Source organism: Doryrhamphus excisus, chromosome 23 (genome assembly GCF_030265055.1).
Source record: "Doryrhamphus excisus isolate RoL2022-K1 chromosome 23, RoL_Dexc_1.0, whole genome shotgun sequence".
NCBI classification, from domain to species: Eukaryota; Metazoa; Chordata; class Actinopteri; order Syngnathiformes; family Syngnathidae; genus Doryrhamphus; species Doryrhamphus excisus.
In genome coordinates this window covers 222,830-250,204 of record NC_080488.1, presented here as the reverse complement: position 1 = coordinate 250,204, position 27,375 = coordinate 222,830, and the positions used below count along the sequence as shown (strand labels likewise).

At 51.9% G+C, this 27,375-nt stretch overlaps 5 protein-coding genes across 15 annotated transcripts; 3 read left to right on the top strand and 2 right to left on the bottom strand.

Moving 5' to 3' along the window:
• The first annotated feature begins 51 nt into the window (after nt 1-51).
• On the top strand, nt 52-9,203 carry LOC131110090 (sodium/potassium/calcium exchanger 3-like). 2 transcript variants are annotated; one of them, XM_058062773.1, is made up of 17 exons: nt 52-794; nt 1,009-1,101; nt 2,583-2,659; nt 2,742-2,816; nt 2,904-2,988; nt 3,430-3,533; nt 4,480-4,554; nt 4,673-4,698; nt 4,775-4,828; nt 5,339-5,475; nt 5,583-5,671; nt 6,235-6,487; nt 6,554-6,720; nt 6,846-6,960; nt 7,041-7,153; nt 7,398-7,463; nt 7,528-9,200. In XM_058062773.1, the coding sequence occupies exons 1-17, from the start codon at nt 692-694 to the stop codon at nt 7,636-7,638; spliced, it is 1,743 nt and encodes a 580-aa protein (XP_057918756.1). In that variant the 5' UTR covers nt 52-691; the 3' UTR covers nt 7,639-9,200. The 2 variants fall into 2 exon arrangements, with proteins under 2 accessions (XP_057918756.1, XP_057918757.1); XM_058062774.1 differs by having other exon boundaries at nt 692-794; nt 5,583-5,752; nt 7,528-9,203.
• LOC131110093 (zinc finger protein ubi-d4-like) lies at nt 8,481-15,109 on the bottom strand. Of its 9 annotated transcripts, none has more exons than XM_058062779.1 (12): nt 14,856-15,106; nt 14,640-14,772; nt 13,528-13,688; nt 12,966-13,073; nt 12,677-12,870; nt 12,186-12,278; nt 12,023-12,107; nt 11,566-11,700; nt 11,167-11,301; nt 10,971-11,083; nt 10,359-10,440; nt 8,482-10,300 (listed from the first exon to the last, which is right to left on the bottom strand). In XM_058062779.1, the coding sequence occupies exons 1-12, from the start codon at nt 14,866-14,868 to the stop codon at nt 10,215-10,217; spliced, it is 1,338 nt and encodes a 445-aa protein (XP_057918762.1). In that variant the 5' UTR covers nt 14,869-15,106; the 3' UTR covers nt 8,482-10,214. The 9 variants fall into 9 exon arrangements, with proteins under 9 accessions (XP_057918768.1, XP_057918769.1, XP_057918762.1 ...); XM_058062777.1 differs by having other exon boundaries at nt 8,483-10,300; nt 12,677-12,873; nt 14,856-15,103; XM_058062778.1 differs by having other exon boundaries at nt 8,483-10,300; nt 11,167-11,298; nt 12,677-12,873; nt 14,856-15,103.
• Nucleotides 14,607-22,110, top strand: ttc9c (tetratricopeptide repeat domain 9C). Of its 2 annotated transcripts, none has more exons than XM_058062793.1 (5): nt 14,607-15,051; nt 15,473-15,781; nt 15,901-16,083; nt 16,498-16,706; nt 21,841-22,110. In XM_058062793.1, the coding sequence occupies exons 2-4, from the start codon at nt 15,487-15,489 to the stop codon at nt 16,677-16,679; spliced, it is 660 nt and encodes a 219-aa protein (XP_057918776.1). In that variant the 5' UTR covers nt 14,607-15,051; nt 15,473-15,486; the 3' UTR covers nt 16,680-16,706; nt 21,841-22,110. The 2 variants fall into 2 exon arrangements, with proteins under 2 accessions (XP_057918776.1, XP_057918778.1); XM_058062795.1 differs by lacking the exon at nt 21,841-22,110 and adding an exon at nt 18,929-21,006.
• Nucleotides 17,003-24,634, bottom strand: si:ch211-168f7.5 (proline-rich protein 36). The gene is made up of 4 exons (XM_058062770.1): nt 24,043-24,634; nt 20,757-20,958; nt 20,173-20,385; nt 17,003-20,098 (listed from the first exon to the last, which is right to left on the bottom strand). Exons 1-4 carry the CDS (start codon nt 24,325-24,327, stop codon nt 17,670-17,672), a joined length of 3,129 nt encoding a protein of 1,042 aa, XP_057918753.1. The 5' UTR covers nt 24,328-24,634; the 3' UTR covers nt 17,003-17,669.
• On the top strand, nt 23,427-27,282 carry map1lc3cl (microtubule-associated protein 1 light chain 3 gamma, like). Its single transcript, XM_058062796.1, has 4 exons — nt 23,427-26,184; nt 26,245-26,300; nt 26,593-26,699; nt 26,793-27,282. Exons 1-4 carry the CDS (start codon nt 26,127-26,129, stop codon nt 26,965-26,967), a joined length of 396 nt encoding a protein of 131 aa, XP_057918779.1. The 5' UTR covers nt 23,427-26,126; the 3' UTR covers nt 26,968-27,282.
• The last annotated feature ends 93 nt before the right edge of the window (nt 27,283-27,375 follow it).

Below are 27,375 nucleotides of genomic sequence, written 5' to 3'. Positions count from 1 at the left end.
TACTACGGGGCCTTGCCTTGCCTCCTATCTGACCCTTAGAAACTTTGCATTCCTTCCTTCCTGGTATGACACCTTTCACTGGCATCTTTTACTCTCAATGACACGTTTGGAATTGCGCTGGTTTGTTTGGTCACATGACTTGTTTTCTATGTGAGGTAAGACACTTTCCAGTTGAAGCTTCCATGATGCACTGCATCATAAATCCTGTCCGATGGGCTACATTGTGGTCATCTACAACCCTTCTTCTATTGCTTTAGTTCCCAGCTTCACATCACAGCCCCAATCTCTACCTCCGCCAGCCGGAATTGTGTATCCGCCCACTCAAGCCTCCGGTGCCCCCTGGTGGCGGGTAGCATCGCAGCAGCCAAGCGGCTCTTCCCTCATCATCGACGGTGCAAGCAGGTGTTTTTTTCTCTAGGAGATGAAAGCAGCCCTTGGATTGCCATTTCCACGGAGCAGCTGGCTGGAGTCCTGAAGTCCTGAGACCTGAGACCTGAAGTGGAGCCCCGGTTCCCTTCCATCCGCGTAGGACGCCCTGATATCTTGACGGGCTGGTCTGCAGAGAAGACGCTAGAAAAGCCACATGTTGACAGCAACAGGCGGGTTTTGACCGATTGCTCGGCCCAGGGGAGCAGGACCAGGAGGCCCGAGAAGGAGCGGCATGTTGTGAAGGCGGAGGCCGACCGGCGGAATGAAGGCGGCGAGGAGACCGAGGCAGACACCGCTCCTCCCCCGGCTCTGCGTCGGTGCCGTCGGTCTGTTTGCAGCCGCCTGGGTGTTGCATCCGGGTGACGGTACTGGTGCTTTTCATGCCTAATAGCGTCTCCGGCTGCTGCAGAATATGTTGTTCCTGTCAAAAACGGAAGTACTCGCCACCATTATTATTGTATCCCAATCAGCAGCTGTGATTATCTTAAGATAAAGCATGCTATATCGGGCTAATTCCACGGTGGGCTCTATCAAATGCCACAGAAGGAACGTCTGTTTTACGTCAACCTATGTTCACAGACGCCGATGGACCCGCTGGGGATGGAGACATCTTCTTATCCAAGACGGAGGTCGGCACGCACAACGATAACCAAAGCACAGATGCTACATCCGGTAAGACGTCATCTTATGGACGTTATGGGTCTCCATTTGTAATAAGAACAGTAGACAGCGTGAATACATGAATAATGTTCGACTGTTGCTGTGCTCAACGTTGGCCTCCAAAGATGTGAAGGCACACTGAGCCTTTGAGGGATGCGGTTGCTAGGAAACTGAAGGATGCATCTGGTGCCAATCAGCACCGGTGACCTGCTGATTGGTGTGCCTCTTCATGTTCAACATGTTTGTAGTTGGGCTCATTATGGGCATGCCCTGAGAGGAGGGGGGGGGTACAATTGGTTTGGAGATAATACACTTGCAACATTCCGACTGGAGCAGTGCAGCTAATGTTTTTATGGTCATATTCAGTGCTACCTTGGCATGACCACTGCTTTTCACATTTTGACTTCTGGTGGTTTTGGCATTGAACTGCCAGCTAAATTGGACTTCCAGCTGCTATTGACGGGCTGTCAATGTGATGAAGTCCAGTGTTTTGCTAGCATTAGCCATTAGCCCGGAACTACCACCATGATGCACGTTAGCACTCCAAGTCATCACATCTTACCTTTATGCCTTCCCACTTAGCATCGGCGTCTGGGAGCAAGTATGAGGGGAAAGAAAAATCCTAATCCATCCATACAACCCTCTGGGCATGGGAGGACGGAGATGCTGCGTTCAATGACCCTAAACTAACTAGGACTAGGAAATTGTGGGATTTCTAATGAATAGTCCAGGACAGCTGGGATAGGCTCCAGCCACCCGCAACCCTCGTGTGGATAAGTGGTAAAAATGTATGAATGAATGAATGAAATGTCAGAGTTTGCAATTTGTATGAAACGTTTGATGACTGTTGGCCTGTTAGCTATTTTCATTTGTACATTTCATGAAGGAAAGGCGCATTGTGGCAAATCCTTAGTAATAATCCTTTCTGAATGTTCCTAAATAGGCTTTTTTAGTCACATTTAGAATTCAAAACCAGTATCATAAATAAACAAATCTTATTTTGAGCTGACACAAATAAAGAAAAACACGTTTGTGTCAGAGTGAGAGGTCTCACTCGCTCACATTTTCTATTTGCTGAGCGTAGTGGACGAGTTTAAGAGCTAATATGCTAATAATAAAGAAAACAGTAATACAAAAATATGCTTGCTGACTGTACTGTTTTAAATAATGGCCATAGTTCCCACATTGATGTCCCTTTACATCCAATGTGATGTCGTTATCCTTGTAGTTGCACATCAAATCCTTTAGCACAGAGATTTACCCTACTTATGTCTGTCATATATATATACGTATGTATATAAACACACATACAGTATATATACACATACAGTATATATGCCATCCTGCCATTTGTCGTTGTAAAACACGTGTGTGTATCTTGTGGTGATGAGGATGATGTGATGGTTGAGATAGTAATAATAATGATGAGTAATGATTTGAGGGCGCTATAAAGGATGGATGCTCTACTACCACCCCTGTTTTCTGTTGTTCAGCCATCAGTGAGTTTCCTGAAGACATTTTCAGCGTGGAGCAGCGGAGACACGGGGCCGTGGTCCTCCATGTTGTGTGTGTGAGTATCACGTGGCTGCCATCAAGGACCTCCTAGGTTTATTATCCTGTCCTCATCTCAGAGGCCTCGTCTTGTCTTCCAGGCTATCTACATGTTTCACGCACTGGCCATCGTGTGTGACGTTTACTTCGTGCCATCGCTGGAAAAGATCTCTGAGGTTTGTTGTGAGCTTAATGTGACGTCAATCCATCAGGGTCTTGACATGGGTAGAACCCCTTGAGCCAAGCCCGTTTCTGTCCTTTAGAACCTACACCTCAGCCAGGATGTTGCTGGGGCAACCTTCATGGCAGCTGGAAGCTCCGCCCCTGAGCTCTTCACCTCCCTGATTGGTCAGTCTAAGCATAATGTACTCAGGGGTTAGCATCTTCACCTGATGGCTCTGCTGGTCTTCCCGTGCGTGTGGGACCTCTTGGCTCCTCCAAGGGGGATCAAAATGGGATCACGGTGACGGGGGGGTTCTGCTGGACCCAGGACTGGGAAGTCGGCTAAACGTGTCAGAGATGCTGCAAGGACGAGGGCATGCCTTCCGCATTTCATGATCAAAGATGGTCTCCCGCGTTCCTTTAGGTATTTGTTGAAGCCACATGACCGTGTCGCCTGATGGCACACGGTGACGCCATCCAAGGTCGCTCTTTCACAGCATGTCTCACTTCGGTGTGATGTGGGAAAAGAAGGCGTCGCCATTGAACCTGACCCTCTATTACGCCTTCCTTTCACTGGTCCTACCTTTTCACCTTCTGCTGTTTTTATTCAATATTTCCTGTCTGCAGGAGTGTTTATCACCAAAGGGGACGTAGGTGTGGGAACTATTGTGGGATCGGCGGTCTTCAACATCCTGGTCATCATTGGCATCTGTGGCATCTTTGCAGGACAGGTCTCTCTCTCTCGCTCTCTCTCTCACTCTCTCACTCGCTCACTCTCTCGCTCACTCTCTCTCTCGCTCTCTCTCTCACTCGCTCACTCTCTCTCTCTCTCTCTCGCTCACTCTCTCACTCGCTCACTCTCTCGCTCACTCTCTCTCTCGCTCTCTCTCTCACTCGCTCACTCTCTCTCTCTCTCTCTCGCTCACTCTCTCACTCGCTCGCTCTCTCACTCTTGCTCTCGCTCTCTCGCTCTCTCGCTCTCTCACTCGCTCACTCGCTCGCTCTCTCACTCGCTCACTCTCTCTCGCTCTCTCTCGCTCTCTCTCTCTCTCGCTCACTCTCTCACTCGCTCGCTCTCTCGCTCACTCTCTCACTCTCTCTCGCTCGCTCTCTCTCTCTCACTCTTGCTCTCGCTCTCTCGCTCTCTCGCTCTCTCACTCGCTCACTCGCTCGCTCTCTCACTCGCTCACTCTCTCTCGCTCTCTCTCGCTCTCTCTCTCTCTCGCTCTCTCACTCGCTCACTCTCACTCGCTCACTCTCTCTCGCTCTCTCACTCGCTCACTCACTCGCTCTCTCTCTCTCGCTCTCTCACTCGCTCACTCCCTCTCTCTCTCTCGCTCACTCCCTCTCTCTCTCGCTCTCTCGCTCGCTCTCTCACTCGCTCACTCTCTCTCTCGCTCACTCTCTCTCTCGCTCTCTCTTGCTCTCTCACTCGCTCACTCTCTCTCGCTCACTCGCTCTCTCACTCGCTCACTCGCTCTCTCGCTCGCTCTCTCTCTCGCTCTCTCACTCACTCACTCTCTCTCTCGCTCTCTCACTCGCTCACTCTCTCTCGCTCGCTCACTCTCTCTCGCTCTCTCACTCGCTCTCTCTCTCTCTCTCTCTCTCGCTCACACACAGACAAAGCCCAAGCTTTTGTCGCCTGTGAGAAATAAAAAGTTTGTGTTCCCTCTCCAGCCGATCTCTCTGAGCTGGTGGCCTCTGTTGCGCGATGCCGTCTTTTACATCTTGTCCATCATCGTGCTCATCCTGGTAAGACATCCCAGCAGCACCTTCTTCCAATGTTTTCACCCTACACGGTAGCACTCATGCACACCAAGCTCTTCTGGCTGCGTCTGATTGGCTTCTCTGTCTTGCTGGCAACTTGCAGGTGATCTACGATGAGAAAGTCCAGTGGTAGGATTTTTGGATATGAGCTCCATTTGACACGTTCCATCAGCTGATTGGTCGTGTGTGCGTGTAAATGTTGCAGGTGGGACGCCATTGTCCTGATCTCCATGTATGGGATATACATCATCATCATGAAGTAAGTCGCTTTGCTCACCTTCACCTTCTTTGTTTGTCCAGCAACAAGTTCTACTGCATCTGTTTCTATCGCTTCTATTCTATTTCATCATTCATCAAAGCACAAAAAGATGATGACTAGCATCGACTTTGCTCCTCTTTCCTGTCAGAGCTGTTCTTCTTTTCACATTCCAAATAGTTCAACTTTCCTCCTAATCTTTGGAGATGTTTGCTTGATTTTATTCCAAAATTCTTACTCATATTCCAACTTAAAAAAATGATATATACACATACATATACCGTATTTTCCGGACTGGAAGTCGCACTTTTTTTTTCATTGTTGGCTGTTCCTGGGACTTATACTCCAGAGCAACTTATAAATGAAAAAAGTGTTTATGTTCCATAAACACCGGACACCTTTTTTGTCCATGTTTATTTTTAGTGTAGCTGAATAAGCATAGTGTTAGCATATCTTAGCCATGGTAGCCAGGGTCCAGGCTGTATTGGGTATCAGCGTGTCTTTTGTGTTCAGGTTCAACGGGTCTCTGTGCAGCCTGGTAGAGCGACACTGCAGCCGGACGGGTCAGCCGTGCCTGAGCAGCCTGCGCCGCGCCACGGCGGTGGGGGACGCTGCGGACGGCGATGCCGACACGGTGCCGCTGAAGTCGGGTATGTCTGTCATGGTTCCCCCAGGAACGTCCACCACAACTGGGCTGCTCCGAGTACTCCGCTTTCTTAGCTTCTTTTCCTTTTGGTTCCGCCAACATCTGGGTCAGACGCTTGCGCGGTGGCCGCTCCAGAATTGAGCGTTGTGATGGTGGATGAGCTGCTCAACCTGCATCCCCACCAGCTCACGTTCTCAGAGGCAAGCCTCCGCCTTCTCATCACCTCGCATTTCCCCCCCTACACCCGCCTGCGCATGGCAGGACGCATGGTCATCAACGAGGTACATTGCACGCACTTGCACCCTTGCACTCACTTCCTCGCTCTGGCTGCTGGGCCGCCACATTGCTAGTGGAGCAAAGCCGTGGATGGATGGATGGATGGATGGGTGGATGGATGGATTGGTTGGGTTGGTGGATGAGTGGTTGAGGTTGGATGGATCGTCCACCACGTTGCCAGACGTGTGTGCGTCCACCTGGTCTTGACCTGCTGAGAGAGAGGCAAAGATCTTCGTAAGACATCGTGAGCGGTCCAGTCGCCATCCCTATCCTTCCACCGTGTTTCCACCCGGGTGGATGTATGGAAAACTCTTGGATAAGTCACAGTATTGCTAAAGTACAAATTAGTAGAATTCATTTCCAATCCATCATTTCCCGCGCAGGTCTAACGGGTCATCGCTGCTCCTAGACACGCCCACACTTGCTGTCACTCCGGCATGAAGTTTGCAGCTCCGCTTGTTGACCTCACTTGCTCCGCTTCCCACAGAGACAGAGGCTGATCCGGGATCAGGTCAGCGCCAAAGAGGGAGGTGCGTCATCGGAGGACGGATCCGGCATCGGGGGTGCGTGGGGGGGAGAGAACGGGTCGGCTGCCGAGGCAGACGCTCGGGCGTCGGACGTGGAGAGACGGCAGGGCAAGGAGACGGAACGAGACGTCGCGGGCCGAGCCAAAGAGGAAGAGGATGAAGGTCCGGGCGGCGAAGAGCAAAATGGAGAATTCCAACCTTTCATCCTGCCGGGTGAGCATGGACCAGCCACGCCTCCCATCCAACCCTGATGATGACGAGCTAACTGTCGTGTGTCAGACGGCTGCTGCCTGCGCGTCAAGTGGCTGCTCTCCTGGCCCATCAGCTTCCTGCTGCACTGCACCGTACCCGACTGTACCCTTCCACAGTGGGAGCACTGGTACCTGCTCACCTTCCTCACCGCCACCCTCTGGATCGCCCTCTTCTCCTACCTCATGGTGTGGATGGTACGACACGCACGCACCCGTACACCCGTACATGTACACACGCACCCGTACATGTACACACACGCACCCGTACATGTACACACACACACCCGTACATGTACACACACACCCGGTCCTCTTCACAGGTGACCATCATCAGCTCCACTCTGGGGATCCCAGAGGTCATCATGGGGATCACCTTCCTGGCGGCCGGCACGAGCGTACCCGACTGCATGGCCAGTCTCATCGTGGCCCGTCAGGGTGTGTGCTCCTGCCAGGACGCCCTCACGCACCACTCCCGATTACTGAGCGTCGTACTAGCATCCTGTATTCTCCTGCAGGCCTGGGCGACATGGCCGTGTCCAACTCCATTGGCAGTAATATCTTTGACGTGCTGCTGGGCCTGGGCTTCCCCTGGGCGCTCCGAACGCTCATCGTCAGCTACGGATCCGTGGTAAGATCAGTGGAGATGTACAAAGCTTCTCAAGGAGGAAAGTACTTGAAATACTAATATTATGGCAAATGTTCAAAAAGATCCAAAGTTCCGAAGTTGATATGAGTCCTGTATTGTACTATATTATACTGGTATACTGTTATAGGACTAAGCTCAGCTGAAAGATACACTATATAGCATCCATACATGCGTTTCTTTATGAAAGATCTACATTGGATATTTTCATTTGGTGTTTTTCTTTCAGGTGCCAATCAACAGCAAGGGCCTGCTTTACTCCGTTCTCCTCCTCTTGGCCTCAGTGACGCTGACCGTAAGCCATAGCGTCTCTCCTTCACCTCCTCTCCTCGTCCTCACGTGCCCTCTTCTCCATCTAGGTCCTGTGCGTCCATCTCAACCGCTGGAAGTTGGACCGCAGGCTGGGCCTTTGGCTCATCGTGTTTTACGCCATCTTCCTACTCTGTGCTATCCTCTTTGAAAGGCTGTAGACCCCCCCCCTCTTGTCACTGGGTGGACCTCGTACCTCTGGTCTTAAAAGCTCCCTTTTGATATGAATGAGTATTTAGCATGTTCTTGTACCTCCACACAGGTTGCTAAAGTACACTGAATTCTACCTGCTGTGCTTCATACGTCACGTACTTGCTGTTCCTTGCACTTCCTTTGCCACACCTGATCATCTTCTGTGTGTTGCACTGTCGATAGCTGCACTGGGGGGGGGGGGCTTTTCCATGCTCTGAATGGGACAAACATGTTTACAAAGTCTGTATCAGGAAGGAATGCTGGCAACATTAAAAGCCTGTGTTACATTGGTATTCTTTCTTCTCAGCTGCTGATTGGACCACTGGAGCTGCCAGAGGGACTGAAGATGGGTTTTATAGTTTCACATTACCATGAATTCTTTAAGGAATTTACACTTGCAATACTTGTATTTATAGACGTCTGGTGTAGCTGTCGTTGCTGCCACCTAGCGACTACAATGCTACATAGCACTTGTATTTATAGACGTCTGGTGTAGCTGTCGTTACTGCCACCTAGCGACTACAATACTACATAGCACTTTTGACTGACAGATCCTAGTCTACCACCAAACGGCCACCATTTATATATATATATATACATATATGTATATGTGTATATATATGTGTGTTTATGTATGTGATTTCCGGAGTGAATATCTGCATATGATGTTGTGAACTTTCAGCATTGAAAGTGACCAATCCAACCAGACGCTGGAGCAGGGAACTCTACTGCCCCCAACAGGCGTGACGATGAAGCGCACAGGTCAGTACTGAGGTGAGTACTCGTACATTTGTGTACTACAATGACTGAAATGTAGATGTATTTTCCAAAGGAAAAGTGATGTTTATTTCAGTCTGGCTAGTCGGCTTTGTCACTGAAGTAAGAAAAAATAAAAATGGTACAACAAAGTACATCATCTTACAAATACTCAAAATGGAGGTCTAACATATTTGAAGAGGCAAATGAACTCCAAACATGGAACAAAAAGGTACAAAGACAGTACATAGAAGGTCGAAGGAGCCGTGTAGGTGGTAGAAGTCGTCACCATACTTTACAAAACCGGACTAGAAAAGTCTCCCCATAGTGGAATGGAATAATACATCACATATCTTTTCAAATATATATGAAGTAGAATGATGTGTTGATTGAGCTGCTGTTGACAATGAGTGGTTTCTACGTCTCTGGTAGAAGTACATGCCTCTGTGGTAATACTTCATACTGAACTAACACCAGGCTACAATATGCAACACAGAGGCTGTCTCATGAGACGTTCAAAGTAAGACCATAGGGGCTCCCTTTGCTGGAGAAATACCAGTAAAACACCATAGTACACTCCTATTACCAGGCCTGTGTACAGTACACTCATACGTGGCAGTATACTGTCTCCGATGAGGCCAGTATAGTTTGATACGTCATAGTATACTGTCTATGAGTAGCATGTGGTAGATGCTAGTATACTGTCTATGAGTAGCGTGTGGTAGATGCTAGTATACTGTCTATGAGTAGCGTGTGGTAGATGCTAGTATACTGTCTGAGTAAAGTAGAGTGCGATAGATCATAGTATACTGTCTATGAGTAGAGTAGCGTGCGATAGATCATAGTATACTGTATGAGTAGCATGTGGTAGATGCTAGTATACTGTCTATGAGTAGAGTGCGATAGATGATAGTATACTGTCTATGAGTAAAGTAGAGTGTGGTAGATGCTAGTATGTTGTCTACGAGTAGAGCGTGCCAGCATAGCACGTGTGACGAGGCCAGTGGAGTAGAGGGTGGTAGATGCTAGTATGTTGTCTGAGTAGAGGGTGGTAGATGGGAGTATGTTGTCTGAGTAGAGGGTGGTAGATGCTAGTATGTTGTCTGAGTAGAGGGTGGTAGATGGGAGTATGTTGTCTGAGTAGAGGGTGGTAGATGCTAGTATGTTGACTGAGTAGAGGGTGGTAGATGGGAGTATGTTGTCTGAGTAGAGCGTGGTAGATGGGAGTACGTTGTCTACGAGTAGAGGGTGGTAGATGGGAGTACGTTGTCTACGAGTAGAGCGTGGTAGATGGGAGTATGTTGTCTACTAGTAGAGGGTGGTAGATGGGAGTACGTTGTCTACGAGTAGAGCGTGCCAGCCAGAGTGTCTGCTGCCATTTCTATCCAGTAAGGGCTACACGGCCTGAGCTAAACGTGTCAGAGTTTGTGGATGACAAAACCCCAGAATGGATCAAGTACACAAAAGCCACTAGAAAGTCCACTAGAACAATAACGTTAATAATCCTAATTCCCAGCAACGTCGTCCGCATCCAGCAAGTAAACGCTCCACAGTGCAGATAATTAGCTGTGATGCTACTCCCATGGAGACAGCTGTTGCTATGGTTACCGCACATACGTGTGCAGCAGCCCAAGACGGTATTGCCCGGGAGGTTGGCCGTTCCGTTGATCCGCACTTGAACTGATCTGAGGTCTGTTTTGTTTGGTCCCCCCCCCGTAGATATGGAATCCTGCTGCTGAGCTACATTTCAACAGAAGCTGTCCTTTAGGGGGGGCTAACTGGGGCGGCGTCACTCGGAGGCGAGGTTCTGGTTCTGCTGGTAGATGGAGGCTTTGTCCTTGAGCAGAGCCAGGCACAGGTGGCAGCTCCAGCTCCCTGCAAACACACGCGTGTTCAAAACCACATCTCACCTTCAAGCTCAGCAACGCCTTACCCTCGGGGGGCTCGGTCATGGGGGGGGAAAGGCAGTACATGTGGTAGCCTCGGTCGCAGTCGTCACAGAACAGCAGCTGGTCCTGCAGAGAGAAACATTTGGCAGGTTGGGAAAGCAAAGCTGCTTCACTGCAGACGCTCCCATCAACACCTGAGAGATGCCGGGAATTCCTCTTCTAAACGCAACACGGAGACACGGCACAAGCACTGACGCTGAAGACCAGAGCTCCAGAACGTCTTCACACCCGTCCCAGACAGAAATGACATGTAGGTAAAGGAGTGAGTGATGAGGACCATCAAGGGAGAAGAAGACTTCCCACATGCCATGTTTCTTATCTCCTGCTCATTCCGGACGGCCCCCCTGGTGGCCTTTTTTGGAAGAGCCTATTTCACATCAATCAAATCTTCTTTTGACAGAGAAGCTCCTTAAGATGCAACAGCCTCCCCGTCCATCCTTGAGAGGCAGCGTTTAGGAGAAGATCGGAAGAAGGAAGTCGGCATTCCCACCAAGAGACAGCTAAGTGTAGCAGTGCTGTCGCTAAGACTAAACGTTAGCCCCCAGGAAGGACCAGATGCCTTCTGACGTTCCAGAGAAGCAGAGTAGCGTGCTCACGTCATTCTCCGAGGTGCCGCACACGTTGCAGCACTTGCACTCGATGCACTGCCAGCGGTAGGTCTTGACGGCCGCCATCATCACGGGCGTGAACTGCAGACACGTCGGGTGGCCTGTGGGGCGCATGGGAGCAGACGTGAGCCTGAACGCGTCCCACTTGGACAGCAGGGTAGCCGTGGAGCCAAAAGACCCCTACCTGAGCGTCCGCAGTCCGAGCAGGACACGAGCTCCTCCGACTGGCCGGTCTTCTGGTTCATGGTGGAGTCTCCCAGACAGAAGTCGCAGTAATCGTTGGGCAGCGCCAGGCCATTGGGACCCTTCTTATTGGCTGCTGGACACAAGCAGGAAAGACAGGAGGTCATCAATCAGTATCCCGTGGGCTGGATGCCGTACGATGCCGTGTGTGATACAGGAGCCACTAAGGCGTGTTTCCCAAGGAGGAGCTGAGCTTTAGCGTGGATAAGAGGAAAGATGGACATACGGAGTCTATCACTAACGCGGACAATGAGATGACAATGTGGAGCCAATGAGGAAGTGACTCTCCAGATGCATGCACCCCCCCCCCACCCATCTCTCCCTCTTGAGAGTGACTCACTCTTCTGCTCCTCAGGCTGGCGAGGAGTGGGTGGTGCCTCGATCTCCTCGCGGTCCTCGCCCTCCTCCTCGGCCAGGTGAGAATGTGTATAGTGGTAGCTGAGGCCCGGACGGTTCTTGTAGCGCTTCCCACAGACTGACACACACACACACACACACACACACACACACACACACACACACACACACACACACACACACACACACACACACGGTCATAGAGAAGGTTACAGTGATGCTGGAAGGACCATCTCCCCCAAAGATCAACGTGTCAGGTGTAACCAGGAAGGTGTTAATCCTTCCTCCCGTCCTGCACGTCTATTTAGCCAAACAGCAGAGGAGAGCACTGATGCTAAAGAAGGGTTGGGGGGTTGGGGGGGTGGGGGGTCTTTCAGGTAGCATCAAGCTGGACGTTGGTGGTCTTTCGGGGGAAAGCTGGAGAAGATGGTTTTACTCACTGTCGCAGGCGTAGGGTTTGTCTCGTTCCTCCAGAGCTGCAGCTGCAGCCTCGCTTTTCTTCTTGCCGTTCTTGTCGCCGCGCCCCTGAAGAAGCGGCGAGGAGACACGTCTTGTTGCGCGGATACAAACACAGGAGAGATGCTTTCAAGGGACGCCACTCACTTTGGATTTGCTCTTGCCCCGCCTCTTGGGGGTCTCGTCCTCAAAGTCTTCATCGTCCAAGTCATCCAGGTAGTCATCGTGGTCCAAGACTCTCTGCGGTGAGAAACATGCTGTTCAACAACCTTTCTAGCATGTTCAAGGTCACCTTACATATTCCTAAAAGACCTTGTGCTTTATCACATGATCGCATTCATTCCTCTCCCCATCAGGCCAGACCACACGCTGACATGGCGTTGCCATGGAGACCACATCAGCGTTACTATCGACTGCACTCTTATCCTGACGCTTTTTCTCTAACCTTCTTCCTGAAACGTGATAACTTCCCTCCCAAGCATTAAAAGCATTCCTTCTTGAAGGCATATCTTAGGCATATCAAGATAAGGCATATCTTAATCTTAATCTTGAAGATTCCAGCCACTGGAATCCTGTTTTGGTCGCCATGTTTGGACTTCGGCCATTACAGTTTGACGGAGAGATGCTGGTGGCCTGACCTTGCGGACGCGTCCAGAAGACGTGTGCGTGGCCGCAGAGCTGGCAGGGGGCTCGGCGGTGGCCGCATCGTCCTCGGGACCACGGACGTCCGCCACGCCGCTCCTCCTGTCCACGGGCTCGCCCTTGAGCAACGCCTCCAGACTGCTGCCGTCCACCGCCCCCAAGGCGTCGCGCTTCAGACCCAGCTCTAAATCTGCTGCACGCACACGCCAAGTCAACATGCATCATGAGCGTGCACACGTCTGACTGAGATGTGCTCGATGCTTTCTACAGAACGTGTGCTGATACCTGCTTTGAGAGGGGGGAAAGCCAGGCGGGGGTCCTCAGGCGGGTGAGAGCGCCGTTTCTTCCTCCAGCGACGAGCCGGGTAAGTGTACAGCTGACCTGGAGCCACACCTGCCCAACACACGCAAGACCAACACTTGGCATACCATGGCGTGCGGCTGCTCCAAATGCATCTGTATATCTATCTACAAATACATCTGCAGTAATTCTACAACAATAAAGTCAAAATATGAAGGGGGGGTGAGGAAAAATATTTTGAGCAGTAAATTGTAGTATTAAAGAAACAATATGTTTAAGTTGTAATACTTTCAAAAACAAACAAAATAAGTTGACGTTTGTCCAAGAATAAAGTCAGAATTGAATTTCCAATAAGAAATTTTACGTCGTTGAAAAATCCAAAATAAAACGGCAGAAATTGGGGAAAAAAGCCAAAATCTGAAGAGAAAAAGGCTTAATCCAATTTGAGGAGACCACAGGAGGAAAAGGACGGCCATTTTCACAGCTTAGTTGAAACAATACAGACAAAAAGCAAGTGTTTTGGGTGAATGGTGCGGTCCAAACATGCCTGCGCTCCGATGCCTCTTCTCCATCCAGATGTAGCAGTTGGACTGAGCCACGCCGGTCTGCGAGTCCAGGAAGGGCATCAGGATGCTGCGCTCGGCACACAGGCGGGCATTGTAGCTGTGGCATTGCTCCATGGCATCGCGGTAGTACTGCTCCCCGAGCCTGCAACACAATCACGGATGACAATCACGGATGACACGCAAGGCTCCCTCGGGGTCGTTCGGCACATCTGACGGAAACGTGTTGCCGGCGGTGTGGCCCACTTTGTCCCTCCCGTCCCGTGTTGCTCAGCGGCATAGCGGCCGACGCCACGGCAAACCGTGTCCACGTCGTTCGGAAGGCTGCATAGTAACCGGTTTGATTGGAAGAAGCGAACATGGCTCCCCGCATCCCAACAGTACCACCGTAGGGACGCCGGAACAAAAGGTTGATTGTTAGCTCGTCTCGTCAATGCGAAACGCCCGCCGAACAAGACCCGTTTATGATATATTTGTGATATATACAGTCGAGGACCAACCAAGTGGTCGAGTTAAGATAGCGGGGTGTTTATTCTTCAAGTTCTATCTGCCTTGTAGGTTTCATCGGCTAATATCTGCCCGCTAACAAGCTAACAAGCTAACCTTAGCGCCGAAGAGAATGTTATTCTCTCGGGACACATTTTCCATCCGAAGACGTACACGCCAACTTTGTGTTTTCCCAAAGTTTGCATACACCTAATCGTTGACCCGGAATCATTTTGGAGCGGCGCGGACGTCGTTTGTTTCTTTCCCGAATGAAATAAAAAGGCAAACTTACACTTTCACAACACTGTCGACGGCCGCCGCCATGTTTGCTTAGCGCAGTTGTGTGGCGTGCCACTGCGCGTGCGCACTGTGCTCAGCGGCGCAAATCCAATGCGGCACACAAAACATCTTTACTATTAATGAAAGACTTTTAAGACAATTTATCATCTTTTGCTGTGGTACAATTTCATTATTATTGTCTGCACATCAAACTTGTGGAGTAACATTTGCACTGTCAAGTGTAAAGACGATGACATTGTTAGTGGGGGGGGGGGGGGGGGTGACATAACAAATGGCGACAAGCTGTGATGAGCAGTTTTCTTTAACCTACATCGACATTACATTGTGCAGCTGCCCTTCTCGGCTCTGGTGAGTTGCAGAGCCACCGGCTGGGGTTGCCGGCCATCCTCCCATCCTTCCTTTGTCCGCTTTGGTGATGTCCTCCCTGACTGCCCTGCTGTTCACTGGAGGAGTGAATCCAGACACATTGGACAGATTTTAGATGCCAAGCCAACAGATCCCTGCAGGGCTACAGAAAGACCAGGACCAGTGTAATGCATCCACTTGGTTCCAGCAGGTCCGGTTTGTTCCAGGGTTGGCCTTTAGGTGGCAGTAGAGGGGTAGGCCCCAGGTTTATGAGCGACGTCTGAGAAACGAAGGAGATTGTTTGTGGCGGAGTAACAAGTTCCGATAAAAGACCTGCCACCTGTGAAAAGTAGCCGGCGGGTCTTGTTTCATTTCAGGTATGATGGCTTCACCTTAACCTCCATGATGAGCTAGTGTGAACACATGGAAACGAGCTAGCTAACGTAAGGGGCGTGTTCGCTAACTAGCACGATTAGCTTAGCTGCTACCGTAGCATTCTGCCAGAGAATGACTTAACCTTTGCTCATGTTTCACACTCCAAACTATGGACGAAACATAAGCGCAGTCAGTCTATGGAAGATTTTCGGCAACATATATGACTGTAGATGGTAGCCATTTGGAGAGGTGAATGTTTTCTTCGCTTTCGGAGAAGTTAGAATAATTCAGTTAAAAGTACATGGCTTCAACCTCGCCCTTGTGACAGGACTGTACAATATAATATAGAGTACAATATAATATAGATTTGAAGAGCAAAGATGGCAACATGTGATTTACGGTAACATCTCCACCATTTGTCAGCATCCATTGTAGAAATGCAGGCTGATGGAGGAGAGGAGACGGCGGCAGCCTCTTGGCCTTCAGTCAAGCCTGTTTGGGCTTTGCTGGAAGAAGCGGGCCAAATGAAGATGGAGGGGAACGCTTTCTACCGGGAAAAGAAGATACGTGCGGCTGTTGGCCGTTATCACCGTGCTCTGTTGGTTCTTCGAAGCCTGGACTCGGAGGTGACATCGGCGTTGAAAGGATTTGGACCCGAGAGGCCGTCTCTCACCGCAGAGCAAGAGACATTGCTAAGAAACACACAAGTGGACTGCTACAACAACCTAGCTGGTACACTGTATTTACATTGGAGCAGGGCAAGTACCATGTACGGACCAGACCAGCGCTGGTTCTTATGAACGCCCCAACCTGCAAACCGTGTATGGACGGCCGCTTTCTTTCTTTTTCAGCCTGTTTGCTGCAGCGGCAGAGTGTCGACTATGCACGCGTCCAAGACTACAGTTTGCGGGTGTTAGAGAGGCGCCCGGGTGACGCCAAAGCCCTGTACAGGGCTGGCGTGGCCACCCTGGAGCTGGGAGACGCCCAGAGAGCCAAGCATTACCTGACGCAGGCCTGCAAGGTGCAGCCCAGCGGTAAGCAGCCAGCGTCGTTGCCTAATTCTGGCAGGGCGACCAAAGCCCGAAAAGCCTTGTGTGGAAGCTGCTAACCCTTTCCCAATGGCCATCAGTGGACGGGACAGAGCAGTATGATCTCCACTCTGGAAGATCAGCGTTTTGTTGTTCTTCAGGGCTCCCCTGCTGGCGTGGAGGGGACATGGCGTGTGGTCAGTGACGGCTGAAAGCAAATGCAGTCATGTCCACTTTTGAGCTGGATGATAGCATTCTTATAAGCCAGAGGATATTTAGCACCCAGGTTGCCCTGGGCACAGAAGACTCTTTCCCCCAAGCTGTGATTTTAGTGACTTGCTAGATATTTTCCGTAATTCTGGAGCTTGTACTTGAGTGAACTTGTGAGCAGCCCCTTCAGCTCTTCCATTTGTGTTGCAGATGCCAATGTGAGGAGATACCTGCAGAGGGCGGAGGAGAATCTGAGTCGTGCGTTACTCCAGGAGAAGGCCATGTACAGAGGCATGTTTGCCTCCAGCACAAAGACCAGTCCTGCGGACGCAGGAGGGGACTTGGCTAAAGTTAAGCAGCTTGCAGAGCAACTGAAGAAGCCTATGGAATGAAAACCTGAACGCACCGATGTTGCTGAGGTGAGAGAGGCACAGCAGCAGTTGTACGTTTGAAAGTGAGAAAAATCAGTGAAGTTTCTGACAGTCAGTAGAAAGCCGCAAGTGCGTTCCCTAGCAACAGGGAGAACTTGTTTAGCCGGGAAGATCAGACGCGTTCAGAGCTGCCTCGGAAAGCTGAAAAGAGACTTCATGCATTTGTGCATTTTTCAACTACCTACTTTGTACAACAATAAATTCTGCTCAAGTCAACATTGCTGTCCAAAACGTCAGTCAGGCTGGTGTGTGTATTTGGGACACATTTGTGTATTTGTTGATATAGATCTTTATTTGAGTCGTTATGAGCCATCACAAGCTGCATTTAGTCACACTCAACATTTCTTTCAAAATCCTGAGCAAATGCAAGATAAAAAGTTTGGTTTCGGTCAAAGTTTGGCCTGTATGATTGTACTTCATGGCTCGATGGCCAATACTTCCAGAAGAATACCACATCCTAAAATAAGTGATGACTGGTCACAGAGCAGCATGCATAACAGATCCAGTACATTCATACTCGGGAGGTACGGCGGTCACGTCACCGCTAACGTCACCGCTAACGTCACCGCTAACGTCACCGCTAACCAAGGTTTATGTTCACTGCATTTGGACTATTACCGTATCTACTATTACCCACGCTAGTGCGCCACAACACTCTACACAAATGTACAGGAGATGCATCTTCAGCACCTGATGGTTGGCGTGTCTAACAGAGGTCCCTGGCTGCAGGACTTTATGCCAGGAGATGCAGTGCAGTCTTCACGTTCCCCAGTCCTCCTATCGAACTGCAGGAGCCGTTTTGAAGCAATACATTTAATGGATGAATGTGCCTGAGAGGAACGTCCATCGACGAGTGGTTGATGGAAGAACCCGTATTCGGTGTCTCTGGTCCAAAAGCAATACTCTTACATTTACTTGACTTAATTTGAGCACATGACAGCGGAGCAAACGTCACTTAGATGCTTTCTGTTTGAGGCTTAAGGACCTCATGGACCCAAAGACCCGTCTCCCCAAGTCCCTCAAGGACCGAGAACGTTGGAGGGGCAGCCTGGGAGGCGGGGACGGAGAAAAAGAGGGCGAGGAAAGAGGAGAGATGGAGTGGCAGCTGCTCTCCAGGCTCTGAGAGCAGGACAGGTTAAAAAGGCTGGCGGTGGACGAGAGGTGCTTGTCCTCCTTTGCTCTCAGCAGTCGGGCGTCTTCGTCCCCGCCTGCACTCGGAGCACTTTGCCCCACGTCGAAGGAGGAGACCCAGTTTGCCTGTCGAGCGGGCTCTTCGTGGTTGTGAGGCACCAGCAAGCCCTGGGACTCGCTCCTGAACAGAGCCCTCCTGGACAACCTGACGCTAGAGCTCCGTTTCTCCCCACACTCTTTGCCCCTCTTCTTGGAGAAGGTGGGGGGGCTCTCGACCTTCACCCTTCTCTGTTCGCCCCTCCAGCTTCCACCAATGTTCCTTGTCCATCCGTAGCCATACTCCGCCCTGTCCATTTCCTCCCTCTCCATCAGCGTGTCTTTGCCCCAGAGACGCCCCTCCAAGGCTTTCTTAAGTTTGCTGGACGTCTTTGTGCACAATCGTGTCTTCTCATCCTCGCCCCAAGCGGCGCCGTGTTCCTCCCTCTTGGCGTAGCTGCTCACGGTTGCCGCCCTGATCAGCTTGTGAGACGCATGCTTGCCTCGGTAGAGCCCGTCGCCCTCCACCCTGTTCCAGCCCCCGTCGACCCCGCTTCCTCCCCCGCTGTGTCGAAGGGATCCGCCCCTGGGGTGGATGCCGACGTACTCCACAGGTGACGTCCTGGTGGTGGCACGAGGCAGGGAACTCTGGAAAGGAGCATCTCTCCGGAATACAGAAAGAGGGGCAGCTCCCATGGGGGAGGCTTGGAGAGGATGTGGGGGCGAGTGGGCTCTCTGGGGGGGGCATGAGGCAGGGGAGGAGGCCGTGGAGGACGAGAGGTCAGACGGGCAGGGCATCTGCTGGAAGTGGCTGTGTGAGAAGTAGTGGGAGGGGGCGGCGTGGTAAGGGTGGATGGGGCTGCTGGAGTGTGAGAGGGGAGGGGTGACGCTGGACTGGGACTGTGGAGAATGGGTGACGCTGAGAGACAGCTGGACGGGTCTTTGAGGGTTCAGCTCGGTCAGGCGTATGTAGTCGTGGGGTTTCTCCAGGCGAGACGTCATGTGACCTTTACTGTGCTTCTTCATCTCATTGGCTGCGTCAGCCTGGAAGCAGTCGATGTCCAGCTCCACGCCTTGCTCCATCAGCCCGACCACCACAGCCCGAGACAGGCCGGAAAGACGGGAGATCTCCTCCACCATTGGGGACTCCTCAGGCATCTTGGGACTGGACCGGAACTCCTGCATCAAACTGCTACGCTGAGACACGGGAGCGGACCCGGGACCCACGCCAAACGCGAAGGCGCCGGCCTCGGATGACGGCCCGACACTCCAGTCCAGCGATCGAGAGAAGGCTGCCGGTCCCAAAGCAGAAGTGGCTCCAGGAGCCGACGTGACCTCCAGAGAACTCCGGTGGCTCAGGGAGGTGGGACAGGTGGAGATGCGAGGCCGTGCTCGGAGCGCTGGGCCGGGTGTGGAAGAGGCTTGTGAAGGTGCTGCAGCAGCTGACTCACCGCCCAGATTGACACTTTTGGGTTTGTCCACGACGCCCCTGTTGGCGTTCAAACCAGGAGCAAGGTTCAAGTTTAGGTTGAGATGCAAGTTGATGTTCAGATCCTCTCCGGTGGCAGAGGGAAGGCTACCCAGGTTGATTGAGTTCCTGGTGGCCTTCTTGCCAGCGGTGCTGAGGCTGACTCGAGCCGAGTTACCCAGGAGCGATGTGCAAGGTGTCAGACCGGAAGGGGTACTGCGGCTCTCAAAGGCAGACAAGGACTGGGTGGAACCGTGACCTTTACCAGGCGTGCTGTGGCCTCTGGGTGCGACTGAACACGGGGGAGCAACCGAACTCAGATCGGGGATGGAGAGGTTTATCCGATGGTGGTACTGGTTAGCTAGCCGAGAGATGTACTGCTCCAGCTGGGTCAGAGAGGTCTGGGCTTTGGGATTCGGACATCGGCTGTCCAGACCTCTGGACTCTGTAGGTTCGTCCGGCTGGTTTCCTTCGGGACTTGGTGAAAGCGGTCGCTCCTGAGTCTGCGTGGTGAAAAGGGGACTCTGGAGGGCGACGGCATGCAAGGGACTGGGATATGGATACACCTCTTTTGTCCTACGCGACACCAGGTCTTCACAGTAGCACGGGTCCAGCTGGGGTGTGGGCGCATGGGAGGAGAGGGCGTCACGGTCGAGATTTAGGAGAGAAGAAATCAAAGAGTGGTTGAGGCCCGAGCACAGGTTGGACAGAAAGCTGAGACCAGGCACCTCAATGCCACCTGGAACTGTAAGACAAGGAGGACTAGATGATAGAAGGAACCCTCAATGATGGTACCTGTGCTGGTTTATGTTCTCTCACCTGAAACTGCCGAGTCCTCCAGTGGCTCGGGTTCCTTGTGTGGCTGCTTGAGTCCAGGCTGCTGCAACGCACCGTCTGACCACAAACTGTCGGTGTTGTCGGCGGACGTGGGGACCTGGTCCCAAAGCTTGAGGGGTCTGACCGTGTGGGCGGTCTCGCTGGACACGGAGTAGCAGGAGTCGGACAGAGAACTGCCACTCACGGAATAAAAGCCTTCAACACAAGACGTGCACATTGCAAAGACACGGGGAAGTTGACCGGTTCTAAGAACTGGATCCACTTGGAAGTTATGGTGACGCCTCGGGATTGAAATGTCACGGTTCTTTTCCAAACACTCCAAGTGAAAAAAGGAGGTGCCAATAAGTTAGCTCTTAAGAGGGATGTGCCATTTGGGTGGAGGTGCTCACCAAGGCTGAGTTTGGCAAGAAAAGCCAGTGAGTCCGCCTGAAGTCACACCAAGTCCAAGTCAACAAAGTCAGAAAGAGCCTGGTTCGAGTTTAGGATGGATTCTCTTAACGCAACACTGGCACTCACTACTTTGTAGTCGTGTGTGTGTGTGTGTGTGTGTGTGTGTGTTACTGTACCTGAGCTAGGTCTGGAGTCACAGTCCAGGTGGACCGCACCACCCGAGTCGGGTGTGGGGGGTGACAGCAGATCGGAGGGGGCGTCCCAGGATAGCGTGGACCAGCGGGAGTTGCTCCCCCCGCCTAGTGAAGTATACGCCGCCCTGTCGCCGGGGTTACTGCCAGAGTTGTCCGGGTTCCTCGGACAGGGGGGGGAGGGGGCCTGGGAGAACAAAGCAAGATGTGTGTGGGGCAGGTTTTATAAACCACCAGGTTGTCATTGTAAAATGGAACTACGGAAAGATGACGTCATACCCCCCCCCCCCCACACACACGACTGACGCTCCAAGTTAGGCATGATGGCTAACCCCCCCCCCCCCAAACCCACCATCCTTCAATTATGCTCCAAATTCCCCCTCCCCCACCCCGCCCCCGCCAGTCCTGCATGTCACTGAGGAAACAATACAGGTAGTGACTCACCGCTGGGCTGCCTGGGGGGGGGGTAATGGGAGAAGACGGATGACGTAACAAAGGCCGGGCGGCAGAAGGGAAGGGAGGGGGATGAAGAGGACTTTGGACTGCTGTCCATCTCCACGTCACTCTGGCGGACTCAGTGATTCAGGCTGGTGCAGGGTCGACGGAAGGGCATCTTAAAGTGACCCCCCCCCCCCACCACCTCTACCACCATCCCCTTGTCAAACCCCCCCCCCCCCCCCATCATATCCTCTCAGCCAGCACAGCTTGCTAACTCTCACTTCTCCTCCCACACAGAAGCAAGTCTTTAACTCCGCCTGCACTTCCTCTTATTCTATTTCCAGATGCAATCCAAATATGTCTGTGCTCCATGTACATTATGGGATATCATGTAGCACACATGGTCAAAGCTTGGGGGGGGGGGGGGGGGGGTGAGCAATGTAACGTGATATTCTTCCATGGAACAATGTGCAGACCAAACGCTGTAGGACGCTATTATTTCTTCTTCATGCATCATGCATTATTCATTTGGAATGTTAAACACCAGCCCACGCTGGCCATGCCTTGCTCAAACATCTCGTCAGGTGGATGAAGCTCACGGCAAACTGGACCACTTCTTTGTGCGTTTCAGACCCTGAGGCAACCAGCGGGGACAAAGGCTGCCCCCCTCCACGGCCTGATGGCTCCATGTAAGCCGATGCTTCCCAACACGGGAATCTTTCCCACATGGCAGTGGCGCTCTGGGTGGGTGAAGACGGTGAACCTCATCCTTCTATACTTTGGCTGTCTTGTGGTTCTGTCTGCAGCACGTGTAGCTGTACTTAATGTTTGCATGGTTTCATGCAGTCTTCTCTTCCGTGTGGATGAGACCTTTTACTCCACTAATTAGTCCGAGCCACCACAAATAAAAGCCATGAGCATTCCCGTGTGGGCCCCCCCCACCCCCCCACCCATATAACCCCCCATCTGGGCACTCATTCATTCATTCATCAGCCAAGCATCAACTAGGTTTCATGCTTTGACTTGCTGTCCGGCTTTTCCTCTCTATGGAAGGATGGCAGCGACAAGCACCTTGCACAGGCTAACGACCAATTGACCCATATGACCGAAATGAACGGCTCTTTTTACCGAATCAACCGTAATGATCCGGCTCACTAAAATGAACGGTTTTGGCCACCACTCCTTGCTAGCTTGCTAGAGTTTTGCAGTACTTAGCGTAGTTGTATGCGCATGCAGGGACGCGGGGGTCCGAGAAATGCGTTTTGTATTTTGAGTAGGCGGTCCATCATCTTCACTCGGTCGTTCGTAGCTCTCTGATGTGACCGTACTGTGTCGTACTGCCATACTGTTGTACTGCTATACTGTAATACTGTCGTACTGTTGTCCTGCAATACTGTCGTACTGCCATACTGTAATACTGTCGTACTGCCATACTGTCCTACTGTCGTACTGCCATACTGTCCTACTGCTATACTGTCGTACTGCCGTACTGTCATACTGCTATACTGTCGTACTGCTATACTGTAATACTGTCGTACTGTTGTCCTGCAATACTGTCATACTGTTGTCCTGTAATACTGTCATACTGTCGTACTGCTATACTGTAATACTGTCATACTGCCATACTGTAATACTGTCGTACTGCCATACTGTCGTACTGTTGTCCTGCAATACTGTCGTACTGCAATACTGTCGTACTGCCATACTGTCGTACTGCCATACTGTCGTACTGTAAGGTGTATGATATTTTGGGGTGGGCAGCGTTTCTTAAACAGCGTTGCAGTTCTCCTCCCAGCTCCCAATATCCAAATCCAACAAATCCGCTTCATCCGAGACGTTCCGATGATGTTTGTAACGGCCAAGTGTTTTTTATGGTCGCCATGATTGCGATTGCGGTGCCTAATCAAGTGGCAGGTGAGTGGATATCTGAAAGCGGTTACGTAACAGCAGAGCATTGAGTCACACACCAGCAGGGACGGATGGAATGTGTTCCAAATACATGGTTGCGGTCCCCGTGGGCGTACGAGCCGGCGGACGGACGCCAGCCCAGGCTGAGGGCAGGGCGAGCCGTGACCTTCCTGGCCACGCCGAGCTACCTTCTGAGGTGAGAATGAGAATAACGCAGCATCACACGGGGGCAGGGGGCACCACCTGGGGCCATGTCAGTGGGTGGGCGGCGTGGATGGCAGCACGTCCACCATGATGCCTGACTTTCATAAGAACGATTTGATCTATTCCTATGAAAACAGGCCAGGCAAACACCCGTCAATCAAATGTGAAGTTTGGCTCGTTATGTGGCCAAACTGACAAATCCAACAGTCTACAGGCCCTGAAGGCAACATCAGGCTGTCAGACAGCGGAGGATGATTCAAGAATAAAGGGGGGTTCTTTGGGGGACCCGTCCGTGTTGTCTCACTTTGGGTCCAGAGCCCCTCTCGTCGGTCACGCTCGGGTTTTCTACAAAACATTTGGTATTTCATGTTCCCAAATAATCAGTGAATGCCACGCAGCTCCAGGCAGGAACATGTCAACCTGCTCCAGCTTGATCTGCGTAGCGGACACTACATTAGGTACACCTAACAAAGCCCAAATTGCCTATGCTCTGCACCCCGCCTCTCCTGGAGCTGGTGGAGGTAACCCAAACCTGGGGAACGACTGTCAGATGATGCTGAGGTGGACACCACCCACGGCTGACCTTTACATTCCAAACTCATCACCTTGAAGCAGACCGAGGAGTTCCTCCATGACGTTTATTGATGTGACGTAAGTAGCACATCAAGCGTCACATACTTAATCGTCACGTCACGTCGAGTAGACACGCGCACCGGCTGACCTGTTGCCTTCGGGGCGTCGCAGCGTTCTTCTCGGCGTCTTCGGGGCCGCTTCCCGGGGTTCCGCTCGCGTCCGCCATCCGCAGCTCCGGCTCCTGCTCCGGCTCGGCGGCGATCGTGCTGTCGGCGGATCCGTCCACCAGAGCCGCGTCCACCATCTCCAGTTGTTTGCACCGGAGCAGCTCCAGCTCCAGCACCCCGGCCAGCGTCGCCTTGAGGCGCTCCCCGATGCGGACGCGCTCGCTTCCCGACCACAGCGAGTTGACGCAGCCGCGATGACCGGCCATCCTCGCTCTCGGCCCGGGCGGTTCCGCTCAGTTTCAGCGAGCAAAGAGGGGCGACGGTCCGGCTGGCAGGAAGCGCGTCCGGGCGAGGGATTGCAGCATAGCAGCCGCCTAGCCGAGCGCCGCCTCCCGCCGAATAGACGATGTACGCGTCCGGTCCATCAGCTGGCTTCGGTTTGTTTTAACCCGCGAATGACGTCGTGTTGTCGGCCAACTGTGTCACGAGCGCCGGTCGCCTCGGTGCCAGGCGGGCTGCGGCGGTCGCAGTGAGACAATGCAACACCCGCACAACGTGGGAGAGGGCAGCGGTGGAGGGGCGGGGCCAATGCGCCTCCGCCGCTCTGCTATTGGCTGACAACTTTTTCAAATCGAGGAAACAAACATGGCCGACTTTGAGCGTGCAAACCGGCCCCAGCGTGACCCCCCCCATAACCCCCCCACATTCCAGCAGAGCTCCCATGGAGATAGTGTGCCTGAGCAAGTGACCTCATCCCGGGGGTCTGTTTTATGTTGCCCCGGCCTTTTGTGTGCGGAGGTGACGTTTCTAGCGGACGCGATTTGATGTGACATCCGCTGTGAACGTGGAGACAAACCGGGGACAACATCCTGTTGCCGTGTGTTATTATTGTTGTTGTTGTTATTGTTATACCAAAACATGCTTTGTTGTGTCTTTCCAATGGACGCCCCGAGAGCCAGGAGATACCTTATGTATCGTGCCGTCATTGTTATGCCCGTTGGGTTTTTCCTCCGTTGTTAGAAACCAATGTTTGTGCTTTGACAACTCTATTTAGTGCCAACATTTTCATGAGAAAAATAAGGCATTTGATTCGAAAGCAAATTATTTAAAAACACTCAAAACTGACATGTATTTATTTATATAGTCTTTTCTTATTTTATTCTTATCCCGCTGTCTTGCTTTTGTATTTTTTACTATCTTGTAGAGAGCTGCTTGAGACGTGAATTTTTCTTGGAGATCAATAGCGTCTGGATCGATCGATCGATCTGGTTTTTTATGTCATCTATCCATTGGAGCTAATCCAGCGTCAATACCGACATTCAACCAGCAGATGGCGGCATTGGACACCAAAATGGACGAGTAGGACCTTCGACCAGTTTAGTATTAGTTGTTTCAGGTTTAGACTTTGGAATTAGGATTTAGTATTTGTGTTAATTGTAGACTTTACAATTAGGGTTTAGTAGTATTGCGTCGTGTTTAGACTTTGGACTAAGGGTTTAGTGTTTGCGTTTAGTTTTTAATGTCAGCATTCAAGTGTTGGAATGTTAGCGTTTACATTTGGGAATTAGTTTTTACTGTTGGTGTTTTGGGTCTGGTGACGAGGGTCCAGCGGGTGCCCAGTGATTAACGCCAGCATTCGGGTCTTGAATGAGGGTCCGGTGTGGTCCTCAGTGTGTCTAACGTCAGCTTTTAGAGTTTGAACTTGGGTTTAGCTCCAAACGCTGACTCGTAATTCCAAAGCCTGCAGACCAACATGGAGATGAAGACGTCCTGTCATGTGGTGTATGACCCCATTCTTGTCCCCCTCGTGGTCTGGGTGTCTCCTGCTGCTCATGTGGGCGTGAAAGTGCTGCCCAAGTCCCACAAGGCTGTGAGAATGCTCCGCTAGCTAACCAGTACGTGTGAATCCCCCACTGAGGACCAGGCCGGTCTTGGACTCCTCCCCGGGCTCTGTCCTATAAAGACCCCCTGGACCCCGTCTCTCATCGGGGTTTGCCAACTTCCACCCGAGGGGACGTCAGCGTCAGCGTCAGCGAAGGACCTCCGAGCAAACCACCCAAGCAACATGGCGCCTTTTGAGAAGTCCATGGAGATGATGCCCTTCAAGCAGAGGAAGTGTTTGGGTGAGACGCCTTTCCTCCACCGGGACACTTTGGACGTCACCGCTTGTCCTTTTCCCACAGAGACCAGGAAAGATGAAGTGTGCAGCATTCGATCCAAATTCCCCAACAAGTTACCGGTGAGTCTGGTCCTGTCCGGTCTTGTCCTGTCCAGTCTTGTCCTGTCCAGTCTTGTCCTGTCTGGTCTTGTCCTGTCCGGTCTTGTCCTGTCTGGTCTTGTCCTGTCCGGTCTTGTCCTGTCCTGTCCGGTCTTGTCCTGTCCGGTCTTGTCCTGTCTGGTCTTGTCCTGTCCTGTCTGGTCTTGTCCTGTCCTGTCCGGTCTTGTCCTGTCCTGTCCTGTCCTGTCCTGTCCTCCACTTTGTCCTGCTTGACCTTTTTGGAGACACCTTTTGACCGTTGTGTTCCTCCAAGGTGATCGTGGAGCGTTACATGCGTGAAAAGTCCCTCCCTCTGCTGGACAAGACCAAGTTTTTGGTTCCCTTTGAGCTGACCTTAGGACAGTTCCTGTGCCTGCTCAGGTAGGTCCTGCCCAAAGCAGACCCTTCTTTGTCCGTCCGCCTCATTCTCTCTCTCTCTCTCTCTCTCTCTCTCTCTCTCTCCGCCCGGCTCAGGAACAAGATCGACCTGGAATCCACCCAGGCTCTCTTCTTGCTGGTGGCCGAGAAGAGCATGTCCTGCATGTCCTCCAGCATGGGGGAGGTCTACTCTCGCTACAGAGACCCCGACGGCTTCCTCTACATCACGTACGCCTCACAGGAAATGTTCGGGGGAAGGCCGCCCTGCTGAGCCGTCAAGCTCAGGACGCCCGTTGTGGACATTGTCAAACCTTTTGGACGGGACCAGGGCTGCCCCGTGAGATGTTGGTCCATCACATCTCCTGGGATCCCAGCGCCGTCTTCTACTTTGGATTCAGGACAAAGTGAAGGAAAAACGTGTTTTTCCTCAACTCTTCCATCTCACGTGCGCTGCTGCTGACGCCGGCGCCTCCGCTGTGCACAAAAGCAGCGCAGCGTCCTGCCGCTCTCCCGTCCTTGCTAGCACTTCCTCTCGCTTCTCCTGGCCTCCTCCCACATGTCAGGACTTTGGGCCACTTTGACGTCTTTCGCTACCAAAAGCAAATAAAGGTCCTTTGAATACCAGACTTGGTGTGGCTGACGAAACATAACCTTGGTTTGGGAAGCACGGGGTCATGGG

Bases quoted from the DNA above. Each gene is read 5' to 3' on its own strand.
- LOC131110090 (XM_058062774.1), top strand. From the start codon at position 692: ATGAAGGCGGCGAGGAGACCGAGGCAGACACCGCTCCTCCCCCGGCTC. The intron at 4,555-4,672 runs GTAAGACATCCC...GGCAACTTGCAG, and splicing joins CCATCATCGTGCTCATCCTG to GTGATCTACGATGAGAAAGT. The intron at 5,476-5,582 runs GTATGTCTGTCA...CATCTGGGTCAG, and splicing joins CACGGTGCCGCTGAAGTCGG to ACGCTTGCGCGGTGGCCGCT.
- LOC131110093 (XM_058062777.1), bottom strand. The intron at 13,074-13,527 runs GCATGTTTGGAC...TGTGTTGGGCAG, and splicing joins GAAGAGGCATCGGAGCGCAG to GTGTGGCTCCAGGTCAGCTG. The intron at 12,874-12,965 runs GTATCAGCACAC...GTGTGCGTGCAG, and splicing joins TTTCCCCCCTCTCAAAGCAG to CAGATTTAGAGCTGGGTCTG.
- ttc9c (XM_058062793.1), top strand. From the start codon at position 15,487: ATGCAGGCTGATGGAGGAGAGGAGACGGCGGCAGCCTCTTGGCCTTCA. The intron at 15,782-15,900 runs GTACACTGTATT...TTTCTTTTTCAG, and splicing joins CTGCTACAACAACCTAGCTG to CCTGTTTGCTGCAGCGGCAG. The intron at 16,084-16,497 runs GTAAGCAGCCAG...TTTGTGTTGCAG, and splicing joins CTGCAAGGTGCAGCCCAGCG to ATGCCAATGTGAGGAGATAC.
- si:ch211-168f7.5 (XM_058062770.1), bottom strand. From the start codon at position 24,327: ATGGCCGGTCATCGCGGCTGCGTCAACTCGCTGTGGTCGGGAAGCGAG. The intron at 20,959-24,042 runs GTCAGCCGGTGC...TTGTTCTCCCAG, and splicing joins CGACGCCCCGAAGGCAACAG to GCCCCCTCCCCCCCCTGTCC. The intron at 20,386-20,756 runs GTACAGTAACAC...CTTGTGTTGAAG, and splicing joins TGACTCCAGACCTAGCTCAG to GCTTTTATTCCGTGAGTGGC.
- map1lc3cl (XM_058062796.1), top strand. From the start codon at position 26,127: ATGGCGCCTTTTGAGAAGTCCATGGAGATGATGCCCTTCAAGCAGAGG. The intron at 26,185-26,244 runs GTGAGACGCCTT...CTTTTCCCACAG, and splicing joins CAAGCAGAGGAAGTGTTTGG to AGACCAGGAAAGATGAAGTG. The intron at 26,301-26,592 runs GTGAGTCTGGTC...TGTTCCTCCAAG, and splicing joins AATTCCCCAACAAGTTACCG to GTGATCGTGGAGCGTTACAT.